The following is an 18934-nucleotide window of genomic DNA, read 5'->3' as shown; positions in this document are numbered from 1 at the left end:
TTGTTACATGCTTATTTTTTTTACTTAGAATGAAATTAAAAGATGGAATTTGACCAAAGGAAAATGTTACAGCTTATAGTCAGGAACCTGTTGACATGAACAATCGGCCAACAGTTGTCCCCAGACCACATTTTAAAAGTCACTGTTTGAGAACATGATGCGAGTAATCACTACAATCTGAAATCTGACAGTATATGTATAAGACTAAGAAAATGTGCTTTTCACTATTCAGTAAAATGTTTTTAACCAGTAACTCTGATTACCTTGGGAATGTGGTATCCTCGGAAGGTGGTGTCTTTGCTAGCAGCACGAAGAACCCCTCCAGGAACAATATCAGCAAACCTCTGGATTTCATGAATCACTGCGTCTGTATAAGGCATTTTGCTCCTGTCTTCCACAGCTGGAAGGCGGTCTTGTCCAATCACAGTGTCAATCTCCCTCTGGACCTTCTCTGTAGGTTGTTCGGAAACCATGAAGGAAAGAACAAGAAGCTAACAACAGGAATACCATAAAAATATGTAATGAGTGTCCATTATTATTTAGTATTTATATAGCGCCGACATCTTCTGCAGCGCTGCACAGAGTATATTGTCTCACCACTAACTGTCCCTCAGAGGAGCTCACAGTCTAATCCCTACTATATTCCTATGTCTATGTATTTATTGTGTATGTATTGTAGTCTACGGACAATTTTAGGGGGAAGCCAATTAACTTATCTGTATGTTTTTGGGATGTGGAAGGAACCAGGGTGCCTGGAGGAAACCCACATAGAGACGGGGAGAACATACAAACTCCTTGCATATGTTGACCTGCTGGGATTCGAACCGGGTACCCAGCTCTGCAAGGCGAGAGCACCACCACTAAACCACCATGCTGCACCATGTACATGATGTACATGATGTACATGATGTGTTCTTTATAAGGCCCCGTTCACACTTGCGGTTCTCTGCCAAACGGATCGGATGACCTGACCGGATCCGGACCGGATCCGGATCGGAACCGTACGGTTCTGATCCGGATCCGATCCGGATCCAGTCAGTTTGCATCAGGTGTTCATCAGGATGCGATCCGGATCTGTTTGGCAAAAGATAGTAGAAAAGGAATAAAAATGTTGGGGTCTGGGAGGTCAGCAGAAGGTGGACCTGTGGAATCAGGCCCTCCGCTGTTTAGCACTCACCTCCACCTCCGACATACTGCCAACATCTCCAGCACGTTTAAAATCACTGCTGCTCCACTCCAAAATGCTTGCCCATGTGTCCCCATCCAAAATCGCCGCTTCAATACGCATAGGAAGTGGGGTAGAACATCCGGATTTTTAGCCAGTGTGTTGTGCGCTCTCCGGTTCTCATTGGTTTGTATTGGCCGGATGGTGCAGTCCGGCTCCGCTCCGGATACGGCTGCCGGAGGAGCCGGACCAAAAAATAGCGCATGTTGGGTCTTATGCCGGAGTCTGGATCCGGTCCGGATCCGGTCCGGACGAAACGGACGCATGTGAACGGACGCATAGGCTTTCATTGCTATGACGTGCGTCCGTTCCGTCCGTTCTGCATGCGGTCCGGCTCCGGCACGGCGATTCCGGACGGCGACCGCTAATGTGAACCGGGCCTAAAATACTTTGGTGAAGATATTTTTTTAAAATGTTTTTTAAAGTAGTAAAGCCTGCAGAGGATATACTGAAAACCTGAAACGGTGTGTCCATTTAGAGGCATCCATCACAAAGTAAAAACTTATCCACAGAAAGATAATTATTTTTGTTTTGATGTGCTCAGGTTCTTCAAATTCAGAATGTCATTCTGACTTCTGATCAGAACCTGCATGCAGACAGTAGTAGGGGGTGTTAATTCACCCTTGTTGCAGCCTATGGCCACTGTGCTCCACATTGTTTTGCATCACTTCAATACTTCCTTCTTATTGATTTAAAAGAAACCTAAACTGAACTGAACTAAAAGTTAAGAGTTTTACTTACCTGGGGCTTCTACCAGCCCCCTGTAGCTGCCCTGTGCCCGTGCCATCCTTGAATGATCCTTCGGTCCCCAGCAGTGGTTGAGATTCATTTTAAGGGCACTAGGCCGGTCGATGGCCACTGCGCCTGTGGGACCCTGGCCACGTGCATCCTCGATCACACTCCTGTCACCGGGAGCGTCCTGCGCATGCACAGTATAAGATTTTCTCATATTGCACATGGGCAGGACACTACCGGCGGCGGAAGTGTGATCGAGCATGTGCATGGCCAGAGCCTCGCAGGTGCAGTAGCCATTCACTTAGCTGAGTCGCTAAAAATGAAACTCAGCCACAACGGGGAATCGGAGGATTGTTCCAGGACGGCACGGGCACAGGGCGGCTGCAGGGGACTGGTAGAATCCCCAAGTAAGTGAAACTCTCTTTTTCAGTTCAATTCAGGTTTCCTTTAAAGGAGGAAGTATCAGAAAGCTGGAACGTGACATGGAATACAAAGGGCAGAGGCGGCAACAAGGATGTGTTAACACCCCCTGTGGCTGTCCACGTGCAGGTTTTAATGGTAGGTATTACAAATTCTAAGAACCCAAAACTATAAAGCAGAACTCCAGTCAATCCAAAAAGTTGTAAAAGAAGAGGAGACACACCTCATGATGAATACTCACTGTGGCATCTCTGGAGGAGCTCTATAAGCTGTAACAAGGAAATGTTTTTTTCTGTAAGGTTATTATGCAGTTGCTTATTTTTTTAAAGCAGAGATGAAGTTCTGAGTTTAGGTCCACTTTAATATACTGTATTAAAACCCTACACAGTTCCCTCAGGGATCAGTACCTACCTTGTATTTCTGGATGTTTCAGCATTATTAGGAAAGCATATCTAAGAGTAACTGATGTAGTCTCTGTACCAGCAAAGAACAGGTCAAGCACTGTTGCCAGCAAGTTTTCATCATTAAATTCTGTATTTGGGTTCCCTTTTTCCTACATAAATAAAAAAAAAAAAAATAATAAAAAGTAAATCACAGGCACACACTTAAAGTATAGAATAGTCTCCATTTTCTGCCTTTTGTTTTCCTCTCAGTTGCATAATGGTAACAGAGCATATCTGTGATTAAAGGTAGAGACCTGCTGCAAACTCTCATCTTTATTCTGCGTTCTCAATTCCATTGCATATGTTATGCAGCTGGGATATTAAAAACACAAAACTTTGACTTTGTAGAAAGTATTTTTAAACTAATCTTTTATTAATTCTCAGATAGCAGCGCATGTATCAATAAATGAAAATAATTAAAAAAAGAGCATTGACTAGATTCAAACCTGCACCTGCACAAAATATAACCAAAGTTCAGTACTTTACCACTGCACTATAACAATGTTACAGTCTCTAAACGCTAATTAGCATTTTACATTAAATTGACGGCGCCATAATGTTCTGGGGGAGCAGTGTGCCATTTTTTCCTGCTCCGGGCAAGGGCAGGGCTCTCTCACCCTTTTGCGTCTTGGATTTTGTTGTCATTTCATAACTTGCATTCCGTTATACATTTTATTCAACATGCTACATCTGTCATTGTAACCACCAGTTCTGTATTTTGTACCAGTGTCCATATTTGATGTATATCGTTGTCTTTATTATTATATCCCCCTTGTTTGTTTTTCTACTTTTTACAGCGCCATAGAATATGTTGGTGCTTTATAAATGTAATAATAATAATAATAATAATAATAATAATAAACTTACAGTTTTACACAATCCACACTTTCCCTACATTTACAAAGGTATTTACTACACAAGACAGTAATTTACCTCACTTGTCAGTTATTTTACTTTTCAAAGCGGTAACAGCCTTAGAGGATTAGTGTTTAAGCAAGACGTTGTAACGAACGGTGGAGCACAGAGAGGATCTGATTACCGGTGATCTGCAGTATCACTGGGAATACAGATGTATACCAGATTATAAGTGATCTGCAGTATCACCGATAATCCGATATACCAGCTAACCTCTGTACTAGAGTAGAGTGTAGTGTTTGGTGTAACAGTAACACTAAGAGGACTGAGCCTCAGTGCAGTGGGGAGTACTGCACGGCTTCCTTACGAAGACCTGAACTCTCCAAGGCGGGAGGAGTCAGGCTGCGAGTAGGAAGGTAAGTCTGAGAGTGACACTCAGGAGAAAGTGTCACTAACAGGATGAGGAACCGCCTCCAATAGTGAGGTTGGTTCTCGAGGTCAGACAAGCCAGATCGTAACACACGGACAGATAAAGTACAAATTCAGAAGGCAGAGGCGGAGTCTAGGTACAGGCAGAGTTCGGCAACAGAGTAACAGAAATATTGAGGTACAAGATCAAGAGGCAGAAGCAGAGTCTAAGGACGAGCCGGGGTTCGGCAACAGAGTATCAGAATAGCAAGGTACAAGATCAGAATACAAGAGGATGGTCAGGCAGGCAGAAGGTCATAACAGATAATCACAATCAAACTAGTACTATCAACAGAATCTAGCTAAGTGTAGGATTACAGCTCCAGCTGGTCCCGGCACACTTAAGGATCTGACTACGGGTCTGAGTGCTCCCACGTATGTGTTCGCAACGCCAGACAAAGAGCAAGTGAACAGCCAGCAGTATATATACACAAGGACCTCTCCAGGACCTACCTAATTGCTGGACCAATGAGAGTAGTGGAAAATGTCAGCTGACCCGCCTGGTCAGCTGACTCCCTTCTGGCTGTTATTTAAGCTCTGCCTCTGTGCGCGCGCGTGTCACTCTGAATCTAGGTGGACTATCAGTCCCAGCCACACCAGTACTGTTTTGCAATGTATCCAGTGAACCGAGTGCGGAAGCCGCCTCCAATGCGGATTCCGCCGTTACCAATGCGGATTCCACCGCTCTGCCTATGCGGCATGTGGCGTTTTTTCCGCGTTGTGACGCCATGCTGGACGCGGAAACAGCCGCCTCACCTTGAGAGGCAGCGGCTTTTCCGTGTTTCATCACAGTACCCCCCCCCCGAGGAGTGGACTCCGGACAACTCCTACCAGGTTTCTCGGGGTGTAAGGCATGAAACTCTTTCCTCAATTCATCCGCATGCATGCGAGTCCCCGGTACCCATTGTCTCTCCTCAATGCCATACCCCTTCCAGTGTACCAGATACTGTACCGAGTTCTGGACAATGCGCGAGTCCAAAATTTTCTCTATTTCGAACTCAGGTTGACAATCTACCAGGACAGGAGGAGGAGGAGTAGGGCCCATATGGACTGCAGGTTTGAGCAGGGATACGTGAAATGACCTTACCCCACGCATGCTGGCGGGAAGATCAACGGTATAGGTAACGTTGTTAATCTTTTTCACTATCGGAAACGGACCGACAAACTTGGGGCCCAATTTGTCTGAGGGCTGTTTCAGGGTCAAATGATGTGTGGATACCCACACCAAGTCTCCTGGCTGGAAGCTCCACTCCACCAAACGTCTTTTATCAGCTTGACCCTTCTGATTCAAAAACGCCTTTTGCAAACTATCTCTCACCGTGCGCCAAATGTTTTTAAAAGACTTTTGCCAGGCCTCCAGAGCTGGAAACGGGGTGGAGGCCACTGGCAATGGTGAGAATTTGGGCAAATGGGAATGAAACATCTGTAAAATGCGGAGACGAAAGGGTAAGGGCACAAACATAACCCCTTCAGGTTTCCCCTCAGGGACATCCTGCTGGAAGGGACTCAGGGTCTCTGTCCAGTCCTCCCAAGTCTCAGTTGCCGCTAGCACTAACCTCTGTGGGATAATGGATTCTGGGTCAGAGGGCTGGGCTGTCTCCAGCTCAAAACATCTGGACAGGGCATCTGCCTTGATGTTCTTGCTGCCCGGGGTGTGCGTAATAATGAACCTGAACCTCGAAAAGAACAATGACCATCGAGCCTGTCGGGGACTTAACCTCTTAGCCCCCTCGATGTACTCCATGTTCTTGTGATCAGTGCACACTGTAATGGTATGCTCTGCTCCTTCCAGCCAGTGACGCCATTCTTCAAAGGCAAGTTTAATGGCCAGGAGCTCTCTGTTGCCGATATCGTAGTTTCTCTCCGCCGGGGAGAACCTACGAGAGAAATAAGCACAAGGATGTAATCTTCCCTGTAACCCTGACCGCTGAGACAGCACAGCCCTGACCCCGACCTCCGAGGCGTCCACCTCGACAATAAAGGGGTAAGAGGTGTCGACATGCCTCAGGATGGGTGCTGAACAAAACAAGGTTTTCAGGGTAGAGAACGCTTGTAGGGCTTCTGGGGTCCAGTGGTTAGTATCTGCCCCTTTTTTGTGAGACTAGTGAGGGGTGAGATAACAGTGGAGTACCCCTTTATGAACCTCCGATAGTAGTTAGCAAAGCCTAAGAATCTCTGCAAAGACTTTAACCCCACGGGTTGGGGCCACTCTATCACAGCAGAGACCTTGGCAGGATCCATTGACAGACCCGAAGTGGAAATAATGTACCCCAAAAAAGAAACAGATGTCACCTCGAAAATACATTTTTCCAACTTTGCATAAAGCGAGTTCTGCCTCAGTTTGTCCAGTACAATTCGGACATGTGTTCTGTGCTCAGAGAGGTTGTTGGAAAAGATAAGTATATCGTCCAGGTATACTAACACGAACCTGCCCAACACCTCTCTGAATACCTCATTAATCAATTCCTGGAAGACGGCCGGGGCGTTACACAACCCGAAGGGCATCACCAAGTACTCATAGTGCCCGTCGGGTGTGTTAAAGGCAGTCTTCCATTCATCGCCCTTTCTGATCCTCACCAGGTTGTATGCGCCCCGCAAGTCTAATTTTGAAAAGACTTTAGCGTTGGTAACTTGAGTGAAAAGGTCATCTATTAGGGGCAAGGGGTAACGATTTTTTATCGTGATTTTATTCAGGCCCCGGTAATCTATGCACGGTCACAGACTCCCGTCTTTTTTCTTAACAAAGAAAAACCCTGCACCTGCGGGCGACCGGGATGGTCGAATGAACCCCTTAGCTAAATTCTCACGAATATACTCTTGCATGGCCAGTTTCTCTGGTCCGGACAAATTGTAAAGATGACCCCTAGGGGGCATACAACCAGTTTGGAGATCAATGGGGCAATCAAATGGGCGATGCGGCAGTAACTTGTCAGCGGCCTTAGGACAGAACACATTGGCATACTCAGAATACTGTACTGGAACCCCTTCCAACTGAACCCTGATCTGGCCCAATGTCACCTTCCCTAAACACTGCTGGTGACAATGATCGGACCAGCTGGTTACCTGACCCGTAGCCCAGTCTATTTGTGGTGAATTGACTTGTAACCACGGCATGCCTAGGATGATAGTGGAGGTTGACATATGTAATACGAAAAACTGTAGTTGTTCCCCATGCAGTACCCCTATCGTGACCGTCACCTCCGGGGTCTGTGACAGGGAACGATTCCATGGCAGAGGGGAATCGTCTACTGCCGTGACCTGAATGGGGGGTCTCACTGGAGTGAGAGGAATACCCAACTCCTGAGCAAATTCAAAGTTAATAAAATTAGCCGCTGAGCCAGAATCAATAAAAGCCTCAGTGGCTACAGACTTATTATCCCATGTAATCGTACAAGGGAGAAGCAATTTTTTCTCTTTAAGGGGTGAAAATTGTGTGCCTAGGGTGTCACCCCCCACTACTCCTAGGCAGACTTGTTTCCCGGCTTGTTAGGGCAGTTTCGCACTCTATGCCCCGCTTCTGCACAGTACAGGCACAGTTGTTCAGTCATTCTCCGCCTTCGTTCCACCTGGGTCAGTTTTGATCGACCAATCTGCATTGGCTCGGGTGGAGGCAAGGCCAGAGAGGGTGAGACAGGCGGAGATGGCGTTACTAGGGGTGCAGTGGAAGGTGCCGCGTAAGATGTCACCCTGACACGGTGACTGCCCCTAGTCTGTCTCTGAAGGCGTAGCCTACGGTCGACTTGAATGGCCGATGAGATGGCCTCATCGACTGTTTTGGGCTCGGGTAAACTTAACATTAGGTCGGAGACCTCCTCCGACAACCCAGACAGGAAGTAATCCATCAGGGCATAGGTGTCAAATCTGGCGGTAACTGACCACCTACGAAATTCGGCCGCGTACTCTTCGACTGGACCCTTGCCTTGTCATAAAAGCTTGAGCTTCCGCTCAGAGGTCACAGCAAGGTCTGGGTCATCGTAAATTACGGCCATGGCCTTAAAGAACTCCTCTACTGAGGTCAGAGCTGTGTCTCTAGGGGACAGGTTATATGCCCAGGTCTGAGAATCACCGGCCAGTAAAGTTTTGATGAACGTGACTTTCTGGGCCTCAGTACCAGAGGATCGGGGTCTTAATTCAAAATATGATAACACTCTACTCCTAAAATTGCGGAAGTCAGATCTGTGGCCAGAGAACCGTTCTGGAACGGGCATGCGTATGTCTGCGCTAGGAGGGGATCGCACTTCATCCACTGACATCTGGAGGGTTTGGACGGACCCTGTCAGAGCCTCAATCAATGCTTTGTGTTCACCCAGCACTCGATTGACATTATCCACTGAGGTGGCAAGTTCACCCAGAGGACCAGTGCGTGCGTCCATTTTGTCTTTGGTCTGGCGTTCTGTAACGAACGGTGGAGAAGAGAGAGTCTCTGATTACCGGTGATCTGCAGTATCACTGGGAATACAGATGTATACCAGATTATAAGTGATCTGCAGTATCACCGATAATCCGATATACCAGCTAACCTCTGTACTAGAGTAGAGTGTAGTGTTTGGTGTAACAGTAACACTAAGAGGACTGAGCCTCAGTGCAGTGGGGAGTACTGCACGGCTTCCTTACGAAGACCTGAACTCTCCAAGGCGGGAGGAGTCAGGCTGCGAGTAGGAAGGTAAGTCTGAGAGTGACACTCAGGAGAAAGTGTCACTAACAGGACGAGGAACCGCCTCCAATAGTGAGGTTGGTTCTCGAGGTCAGACAAGCCAGATCGTAACACACGGACAGATAAAGTACAAATTCAGAAGGCAGAGGCGGAGTCTAGGTACAGGCAGAGTTCGGCAACAGGGTAACAGAAATATCGAGGTACAAGATCAAGAGGCAGAAGCAGAGTCTAAGGACGAGCTGGGGTTCGGCAACAGAGTATCAGAATAGCAAGGTACAAGATCAGAATACAAGAGGATGGTCAGGCAGGCAGAAGGTCATAACAGATAATCACAATCAAACTAGTACTTTAAGCTATCAACAGAATCTAGCTAAGTGTAGGATTACAGCTCCAGCTGGTCCCGGCACACTTAAGGATCTGACTACGGGTCTGAGTGCTCCCACGTATGTGTTCGCAACGCCAGACAAAGAGCAAGTGAACAGCCAGCAGTATATATACACAAGGACCTCTCCAGGACCTCCCTAATTGCTGGACCAATGAGAGTAGTGGAAAATGTCAGCTGACCCGCCTGGTCAGCTGACTCCCTTCTGGCTGTTATTTAAGCTCTGCCTTTGTGCGCGCGCGCGTGTCACTCTGAATCTAGGTGGACTATCAGTCCCAGCCACACCAGTACTGTTTTGCAATGTATCCAGTGAACCGAGTGCGGGAGCCGCCTCCAATGCGGATTCCGCCGTTACCAATGCGGATTCCGCCGCTCTGCCTATGCGGCATGTAGCGTTTTTTCCGCGTTGTGACGCCATGCTGGACGCGTTTCATCACAGACGTTCTGTAAAATCAGCTATCTATTTAATTACCAAATGTTGAATCTGCCAGTGATGTGTTTACACTTTTAAACCCAGTCAATAAAGCATATGTAACATCTGTAAACATGGCGGCTGCAGATACGCATGTTATACCCGCAGCCGCCTTTGTTCCCTGTTCACAGGCCTTATCCGTCCCGACGGCGTCCAGCACGCCGGGAACGGCATTGTCTCTTGCTCATAGAGGCAGGACCTTTATGCTGGAAGAAGGCGCATCAGCTGACCTGCCGGTCGGCTGACGTCAGCAGTAACTCGCGCTGCTCGGATTGGCTGATTGTTAGGGGGCGTGGCGCTGGGCTCTCCTCGGCTTATTAAGCCTTCACTATTCTTGGCAACTGGTCTGCGGTTGCGAATACACTCGAGTTAGCGCTCAGACCTAGTGAGGTTCCAGTTGATGATAGATGTATATGCAGTGTTTGCAATATACATCTATCTATAGTTAGTTATTATTATATTGTATTTCTGATAACCTGTGTATGATTCTGGCTACTCTCTGACCTTGCTATTCCTAAACGATTCTGTACCTTTGCCTTTCTGACTTTAGTTACTGAACCTCTGCCTGATATTAACTACTCTCTTGCCTGCCGTTTTGGTACTGTCTCTGCCTGCCTGTTATTGTACTTTGCCTGTCTGATTACTCTACTCACCAATGGGCCCTAGCCACTGGTGAGGTGCTCTGGCCATTAGAACCCACCAGCTCTACTGGTGAGGTTCAGACTCACTGGTATAAGCTCCAGTGACTGTTAGTACCTTGCCAGCTCCTCTGACAAGGTCTTGCTAAACTATTCAGTCACTGGTGCTGTTAGTACCTTCCCAGCTCCTCTGGAAAGGTCTAGTTTAACTATTTCAGACATTTGTACTGTCAGTACCTTACCAGCCCCTCTGGTAAGGTTTAGCCAAACTTCTGTAGTGCTCTCATTACTCATTACAGCTCCTCTGGTAAAGGTATTGTTATTTGTGTTGGTAGACCCTCCAGCTCCTCTGGAGTAGTCTATACTGTTGCACCAAACACCACACCTTACTCTCAGCTTGCTATACTAGTATTATTGGTGATACTGCAGATCGCCACATAATCAGGTATAGCGTCTGTATTATTGGTGATTCTGCAGATCACAAATATTCAGATGTCTGAGTTGCAGCACCCAATCGTTACAGCTTCAACCAATTTTAAATAAAGGTAGTTCCCGGTTAACGAAGGAGATAGGGACTGTAAGTTGGTTTTTAACCTTAATTTGTTCTTACGTCAGAACGGATATCATTTTCTTTTACATATCAGGCCAGGACAAGCTGGTACATGTAGTCCATATGCAGTGCAGTGTCACTAAGTTTAGCCTAAAATAGCCCAATGTGAGAGAGCAGACCGTAATATTGACATGAAATACTGTAAGCAGGTTGCACACGGGTACTTAGCTCCCCAGTGTTATTAATCTCTTGATTTCCTGGACTGTCAGCTTGTTTGCTCCGCCTGGTGCTGTCTTGTTGCTGTCTGCCCTTTTGCTCTGCATGGGACACTGCTCTTACAGCTCTCCTGTACCCCAGCCTGTGTCTCTGCATTCCAGAGGATGAGCTGTTTACTATTAGCCACAGTAGTGTGAAGTCAGAGGGGAGCTGCGGGCTTTAGCCATGTGAAAATAAAGCACAGCAGCTAGTGACCCCTAGCAGCATTCAGTCTATCAGGGGGGAATCAGATTGGAATTTAAAGTATGGAAACACACCTAACAGTAGCAGCTGCTCAGCAAGGCAGCCTGGGTCAGCGTACAGCAACACAACAGGGACTGACGTCACATTCTCTTTTGAACAGTCGGGGGTGACCACCTGGGGGTTCGGCGGCAGTGGCCAGGGGCTATGGGGCAAATGACTCCTTTTCCTCAATGGCAGAGATGGCCCTGAGCACTATTAGGAGCAAAGTTTTAATCAATTATCAATTGGATACTGCAAAATGCAGCAAGGAAATAAATAAATTACTACTACCAAATTTCTTCATAATTGGTCAGAAATCACGATCAAGCAGGAGAAGCAAAGGCACTCACATGGGAGTTTTAGGATTGAAGAAAACCATATTTGATATAAAGCTACCAGATTTATACTTGGCTACATGGAAAATAACACCATGCTGTTTCTAATTGGAGGTAAACATAAAGTATATCTGCAATAAATACAGTGCATTTCTAAAGCTGTAGTATAGGAGACATTTCAAGAAAATGTTTTCAATAATTTCTAATAATCCCTGAAATTCACCTCTTCCATCTTCACAAGAAAATAGTCTATGAAGTCTTGTGGGCAGTTCTGGTCCAAAACTTCTCGGTGGGCCTTTACCATCTCCCTCACAAATTCCCTCGATTTTTCAAAATTGGAAAAGATGCACTGGTGGGGTCCAGGAAGCTTGCTTAGCAGATTTGGAAATATATTAAGGATCTGAAAGAACAATGCAGTTTTACCATTGGAGAAACTTTTCATAATTGGATTGTAGTCATCTGCAGGCCTGAAAATGCGTACGTTAAAAAAGGGCGCTGGGAGAAAAGGGCGCAGGGTTTTAAACGATAAGCATGAATAACGTTTAAAAAAAATTGTGCTATATTTCGTTTAAAAATTATGTTTTATAAAGTTATAAATCATTAAATAATGTGTATGAAATCAGCAATTGTAAAAACGTTAATCTTCCCTGTTTAAAAAGTGAAATTTATAATAAAGTTTTATAAAACATTAATAAGAATGTTACTAAAGCTATACCTAACCCTACTCTCACACAGAACCCTCCCTGTACCTACCCCTAACCCCTAGACCTCCCTGGAGGTGCCTAACCCTAAACCCCCCCGGTGGTGCCTAACTCTAAAACCCCCCTGGTGGTGCCTAACCCTAAGACCCCCCTGGTGGTGCCTAAACCTAAGACCCCCCTGGTGGTGCCTAACCCTAAGACCCCCCTGGTGGTGCCTAACCCTAAGACCCCCCTGGTGGTGCCTAACCCTAAGACCCCCCTGGTGGTGCCTAAACCTAAGACCCCCCTGGTGGTGCCTAAACCTAAGACCCCCCTGGTGGTGCCTAAACCTAAGACCCCCCTGTGATAAGCATTAATAACGTTTTAAAAAAATATTGTGCTGTTTTTCATTTAAAAATAATGTTTTAAAAAGAATATTGTACTGTTTTTCGTTTAAAAATAATGTTTAAAAAATTATAAATCATTAAATAATGTGTAATCATGAGAAGCAGTTATAAAACATTAAAAGTCTCCGGCCGCCGCTTTTAAAACGTTATTTTTCTCCGGCGCCCTTTTTTCCTGTTGGGCGCCCATTGAACAATATTTATTATGGGAGTGAATGGCGGCCCCCTTTTTGTCCACTTGCCTCATGCACCCAAATTTCCTGCTCCCCTGAAAATTGCTGAAAATGAAAATGAAAATGAAAATATATTTGGGACCCCAGTCTACATACATGGTACTGAAGGGTTCTCATGAAAGACCTCAGTGATCTGATAAGTCCCCTACTTTCTCCCATCAGTGATAAAGTTTAAGAGATTGGGAAAGGTTGAGTTCAAGGTTAACAGATTGCTAGTTCCATAGGGAATGTCTATGGCTTAAGGGAGACCTTTTGCAGCTGCATTAGGCCATGCTCATAGTGGTGTGTTGTGTGTGGGGGCATGCATGAAAAAAGGGCGCCGTGAAAAAAGGGCCAGGCTGGATGACAAATGGCGCCGGTGGATAATGAAATCTGATCACGATAAACATTGTTGTCTAACTTGGTTAACGATAACTACCATTGTAAAAATAGATGGGAAATAAACAAAAGATATTAATGTTAAAAATCGTTACTTAATTCAACAATGCAGTTTAACCCAACCCTACTCTCACACAGAACCCTACCATGGTGGTGCGTAAAACTAACCACTCCCCCATGCATGGTGCCTAACCCTAACCACCACCCCTGGTGGTGCCTAACCCTAACCTAACCACCACCCCCGATGTTGCCTAAAACTAACCGCTGCCTGGGTGGTGCCTAACCCTAACCACTCCCCCTGCTTGTGCCTAACCCTAACCACTCTCTCTGCAGAAACACTCTTTTAGACATAGAAACGATAATATCTTTGATAAAGTAAAATCTGTACATACATGATAAAAAACTATAACATTACAAGCTTCTAAAATGATAACATACTTCAAAAACTTTAATGTTCTAATGATGTTAATGATATTTATTGGGGCACCCTTTTTTCTGCTTTTTTCGCCGTATTAACGATAACTGCATTAGATTCTATGGCGGTGCCCTATTCGTCCACCCTCAGCTGGTGCCCTTTTTTCTGCTACCACTGTGGGGTGGTGTAATGTCTGCTTTGTAATATAGCTTACTGCACTGCAATCAGTGGCGTAAATATAATTCATGGGGATACCAGCAAATCTTTGATGTACCCCCCAATGTTTACACCTCTTTCCTTACCTACCCCTGGTGACCCCCACAGCCTGGAGGCCCATCTTGCAAGGGTCATTAAAAAAGTGTGGACATTGTATTCTTCACACCCATAACAAGTGATAACACAAAACATCTGATCTGTAGGACAGACCCCTTTATCAGATTGAGTGAAGTAGTAGTTGTGGCCCCCTTACAGCTCTGGACCCCTGCAATCCCCGGGATGCTCCCCTGTAGTTACGCTCCTGACTGTAAGGCACTGCCTATGTGATGTTCACAGTGTGTGTGGTGGGAGTGTTGTGGTAGAACGGGTTGTGGCATTATAATGCACTGCATACAGTGCTTTAGCGCTAAATGCATGCATTAACAGTAAAAGTGATGTGTACTTTTCATTGACTGTATGCTTCACTGTTTCAGATGCATTCTTGCTGTGACTTTCACAGGGAATGCAACAGCCACTGTGAATGTGGCCTGAAAGTAAACCTGAGATGGGGGATACAAGCATTTATATTCTACTAGCCCCCTGTAGTTCATCAGCTCCCTCTGTGTCTGTCTGGTCCCATCCATTCTGTTGCTGTCAGCCCCTGTAGTCATGAACTACTATGTATGCCGGCGGTGTGACTCCTCATTTTCACAGGTGCAGAACACTCCCGGCCCCAGCAGCACAATCAAGAAGGGGCTCATCCAGGGTCACGCATTCGCAATAGTCCCAACTGAGCTGAGCCGGGGACTTTACCGGGACTGACAACGGCAGAACGGATGGGACTGGACAAACACCAAGAGAGCTGATGAACTACAGGAGGATAGAAAAAGCTAATTACACTTTGCCCACCGGGCTAGGACTAATATGCACAAATCTGGTTTAGTTAAACCTTTTCCCCATAGTCCAGAGGTACACAAATCTGTGGTACCCTTGGGTTAGAGAAACATAATCACATATACTGGATTACTTGAAGGCCATGTATAGTCTGTCAAGTGATTATTGTCTCGTATTGAGGCGAGGGACTTGGCTGATCCCCCCACAGGTATGTTTCCAGTGGGGTGTAGCTATCTTGCCCCAATACAACCGTAAGACTATCTGGCCACAGTTACAAATAAATCCAAAATTGTTATAAGTTCAATACCTATATGTGTATGTCAAATTGTGGCTGAGCCTCAGTTCACACACACCCTGTTGTGGAGGCTGCCTGTCATACAAAGGTCCCTAAAACGGGTAGCAAAATCAAGACCCTGCAGGGGTCAAAAATATAGGTATATTGCCTTCACGGAAGATATACTGGGGTACATATAAACAGTGGGTGCATACAGTGTATATACAGTGGGTTGCAAAAGTATTCGGCCCCCTTGAAGTTTTCCACATTTTGTCATATTACTGCCACAAACATAAATCAATTTTATTGGAATTCCACATGAAAGACCAACACAAAGTGGTGTACACATGAGAAGTGGAACGAAAATCATACATGATTCCAAACATTTTTTTACAAATAAATAACTGCAAAGTGGTGTGTGCATAATTATTTGGCCCCCTTTGATCTGAGCGCAGTCAGTTGCCTATAGACATTGCCTGATGAGTGCTAATGACTAAATAGAGTGCACATGTGTGTAATCTAATGTCAGTACAAATGCAGCTGCTCTGTGAGGTCCTCAGAGGTTGTCTAAGAGAATATTGGTAGCAACAACACCATGAAGTCCAAAGAACACACAAGACAGGTCAGGGATCAAGTTATTGAGACATTTAAAGCAGGCTTAGGCTACAGAAAGATTTCCAAAGCCTTGAACATCCCACGGAGCACTGTTCAAGCGATCATTCAGAAATGGAAGGAGTATGGCACAACTGTAAACCTACCAAGACAAGACCATCCACCTAAACTTACAGGCCAAATAAGGAGAGCGCTGATCAGAAATGCAGTCAAGAGGCCCATGGTGACTCTGGACGAGCTGCAGAGATCTACAGCTCAGGTGGGAGACTCTGTCCATAGGACAACTATTAGTCATGCACTGTACAAAGTTGGCCTTTATGGAAGAGTGGCAAGAAGAAAGGCATTGGTAACAGAAAGAATAAGAAGTCCCATTTGCAGTTTGCCACAAGCCATGTGGGGGACACAGCAACCATGTGGAAGAAGGTGCTCTGGTCAGATGAGACCAAAATGGAACTTTTTGGCCAAAATGCAAAACGCTATGTGTGGCAGAAAATGAACACTGCACATCACTCTCAACACCCCCCCCCCCCCCCCCCCCCGCTGTCAAATATGGTGGTGGCAGCATCATGCTCGGGGGGTGCATCTCTTCAGCAGGGACAGGGAAGCTGGTCAGAGTTGATGGGAAGATGAATGGAGCCAAATACAGGGCAAACTTGGAAAAAAACCTCTTGGAGTCTGCAAAAGACTTGAGATTGGGGCGGAGGTTCACCTTCCAGCAGGACAATGACCCTAAACATAAAGCCAGGGCAACAACGGAATGGTTTAAAACAAAACATATCTATGTCTTAGAATGGTCCAGTCAAAGTCCAGATCTAAATCCAATCGAGAATCTGTGGCAAGATCTGAAAACTGCTGTTCACAAACGCTGTCCATCTAATCTGACTGAGCTGGAGCTGTTTTGCACAGAAGAATGGGCAAGGATTTTAGTCTCTAGATGTGCAAAGCTGGTAGAGACATACCCTAAAAGACTGGCAGCTGTAATTGCAGCAAAAGGTGGTTCTATAAAGTATTGACTCAGGGGGCCGAATAATTACGCACACCCCACTTTGCAGTTATTTATTTGTAAAAAAAAGTTTGGAATGATGTATGATTTTCGATCCACTTCTCACATTTACACCACTTTGTATTGGTCTTTCATGTGGAATTCCAATAAAATTAATGCATGTTTGTGGCAGTAATGTGACAAAATGTGGAAAACTTCAAGGGGGCCAAATACTTTTGTAACCCACTGTACATTATATACAGTGGGGGGGGGGGGATCAGCAAAGACCCTCGCCTCAATACGAGACAATAATCACTTGACAGACTATACATGGCTTTCAAGTAATCGAGTATATGTGATTTGTACATATTGGTCCTAGCCCGGTGGGCAAAGTGTAATAATCTATTATTACCAGTACTCTATTCGGTAGTGTAACAGGATAGAAAAAGCCCCAGGTAAGTATAAATTCTCTTCTCCCCTCGCGACAGGTACACTTTGAGCTAAACATAAATGTTGACTGTAGCTTCATCTGTAGCCTTTAATAGCCATCAAAATGCAGTTATAACAAATAGAAAGGTCACTGGATACTCACCTGGCCACTGCGCGAGTTGAGTCCCTTGAAAATCTCACTGATGTATGCTAGAAGGGTCATAAACTTCTTGTCCTCATACTCAAATCGTTTCCCAAAAACAACAGAGCAGATGACATTGGAGACAGCCAATCCCAAAAGATGCGTTGGGTCAAAAGCGGTATCTGTTTTCAGGAAAAGAGACAATTATATCATTTTCAATGTCTGTGATGTTTAAAGGGAACCTAAACAGAGAAGGATATGGATTTTTCCTTTTGAAATAATACCAGTTGCCTGACTCTCCTGCTGATCCCGTGTCTCCAATACTTTTAGGAACAGCCCCTGAAGAAGCATGCAGATCAGGTGCTCTGACTGAAGTCAGACTGGATTAACTGCATGCTTGTTTCAAGTGTATGATTCAACCACTACTGCATTCAAATAGATCAGCAGGACTGCCAGGCAACTGGTATTGATTAAAAGGAAACATCCATATCCCTCTAAGTTTAGGTTCCCTTTAACACAATTTTACCACTGCAATTAATTTTTAGAACCTAAAGCGTTGCTCTGATATGCACAAAAAAACACATAAGATCTCTATTGCTGGAATAATCTGAGATGTTCTCTTTGTTATCAATTCTTGTCTTGCACTGAAAAGTCATAAGCTACCAGATAACAACTTTGTAATGTACTCTAGTGGTTCTAGCTGCCAAATTAAAAAGACAAACATTATCCAGACTGTGAGAAGTTCTGTAAGGGGTGGAGTTGAGAAGATGACCATTAAGCTGAGCTTTTTTATGTTTCATTTTGTACTGAGATTTTGAAGAGTGTAACCTACCTTTGTTATCTGTAAATTTCTCTGCAAGACACTGAGCCTCTTCCCGAATCCTTTCCTCAATGCTCCTCTTCCCCATTCCTAAGTTTCTCATGGTCATCAGAGCAAACCGTCTCATCACCTTCCACCTTTCTCCATTGCTCATAAGAATTCCTGCAAATTAGAGAGAGATTGAGAGGGATTGCGTTTCTCTATACAAATTCTTATAAAAACAGATCAGCAGGGATAAGTGCAGCTTCAGGACAGATACCCCTTTTGTTATTTTCTAGTTGATCTTGATGAACAATATTTTTTATTTTACCAACTAACTGTAACTATTGGGTAGATTTTCTGAATCGCGGTAAACAGAATGACGCCGAGTAGAGCGTAATGCGTTGCATGTAGTTGTGAAGTTTGAAATAAAACTTAAGTGAAAAAAAAATACTTATGGAGAGGAAACATGCTGGATCCCACAGGGCCTTCCTGGTTCTCTCATGGTCCCTCATTCCAGCGCTGACATCCCCACTGCATGTATTTGACCAACTCGGAAGGCTTTGGAAGCACTTGCATGCCCAAGTGCTTCCAAAGATGGGTCATTCTATACTGTACATGTGCGAGTGCACACTCTCCCATGCGCAATATGGAGCCACCCGTCTTTGGAAGCACCCAGGGACACAAGTGCTTCCAAAACCTTCCGAAGGCTCCCAGACGCAGCAAATTTGAACCGTGAACAGCAATGGAACGCGGGAACCAAGAGAAGACTCTCTTTGAGATCCAGAGCCCATATGAGATAAGATGGAGAAGTTAAAAAGA

At 45.3% G+C, this 18934-nt stretch overlaps 1 protein-coding gene across 1 annotated transcript in view; it reads right to left on the bottom strand.

Annotated features, from left to right (window-relative positions):
• Positions 1-18934, bottom strand: part of LOC137528915 (cytochrome P450 2C8-like) — a 61854-nt gene that overhangs the window by 8474 nt on the left and 34446 nt on the right. Inside the window, exons 3-7 of the mRNA XM_068250677.1 lie at positions 18146-18295; positions 17335-17495; positions 11899-12075; positions 2792-2933; positions 264-451 (exon numbers count right to left, since the gene is read on the bottom strand). Of these exons, the coding sequence (XP_068106778.1) occupies positions 264-451; positions 2792-2933; positions 11899-12075; positions 17335-17495; positions 18146-18295 (818 nt within the window). The remainder of the gene's footprint in view (positions 1-263; positions 452-2791; positions 2934-11898; positions 12076-17334; positions 17496-18145; positions 18296-18934) is intronic.

Source organism: Hyperolius riggenbachi, chromosome 8, assembly GCF_040937935.1.
Source record: "Hyperolius riggenbachi isolate aHypRig1 chromosome 8, aHypRig1.pri, whole genome shotgun sequence".
Lineage (NCBI taxonomy): Eukaryota > Metazoa > Chordata > Amphibia > Anura > Hyperoliidae > Hyperolius > Hyperolius riggenbachi.
Note: the sequence above shows the minus strand (reverse complement) of the source record. Positions and strands in the feature narration are given on the sequence as shown.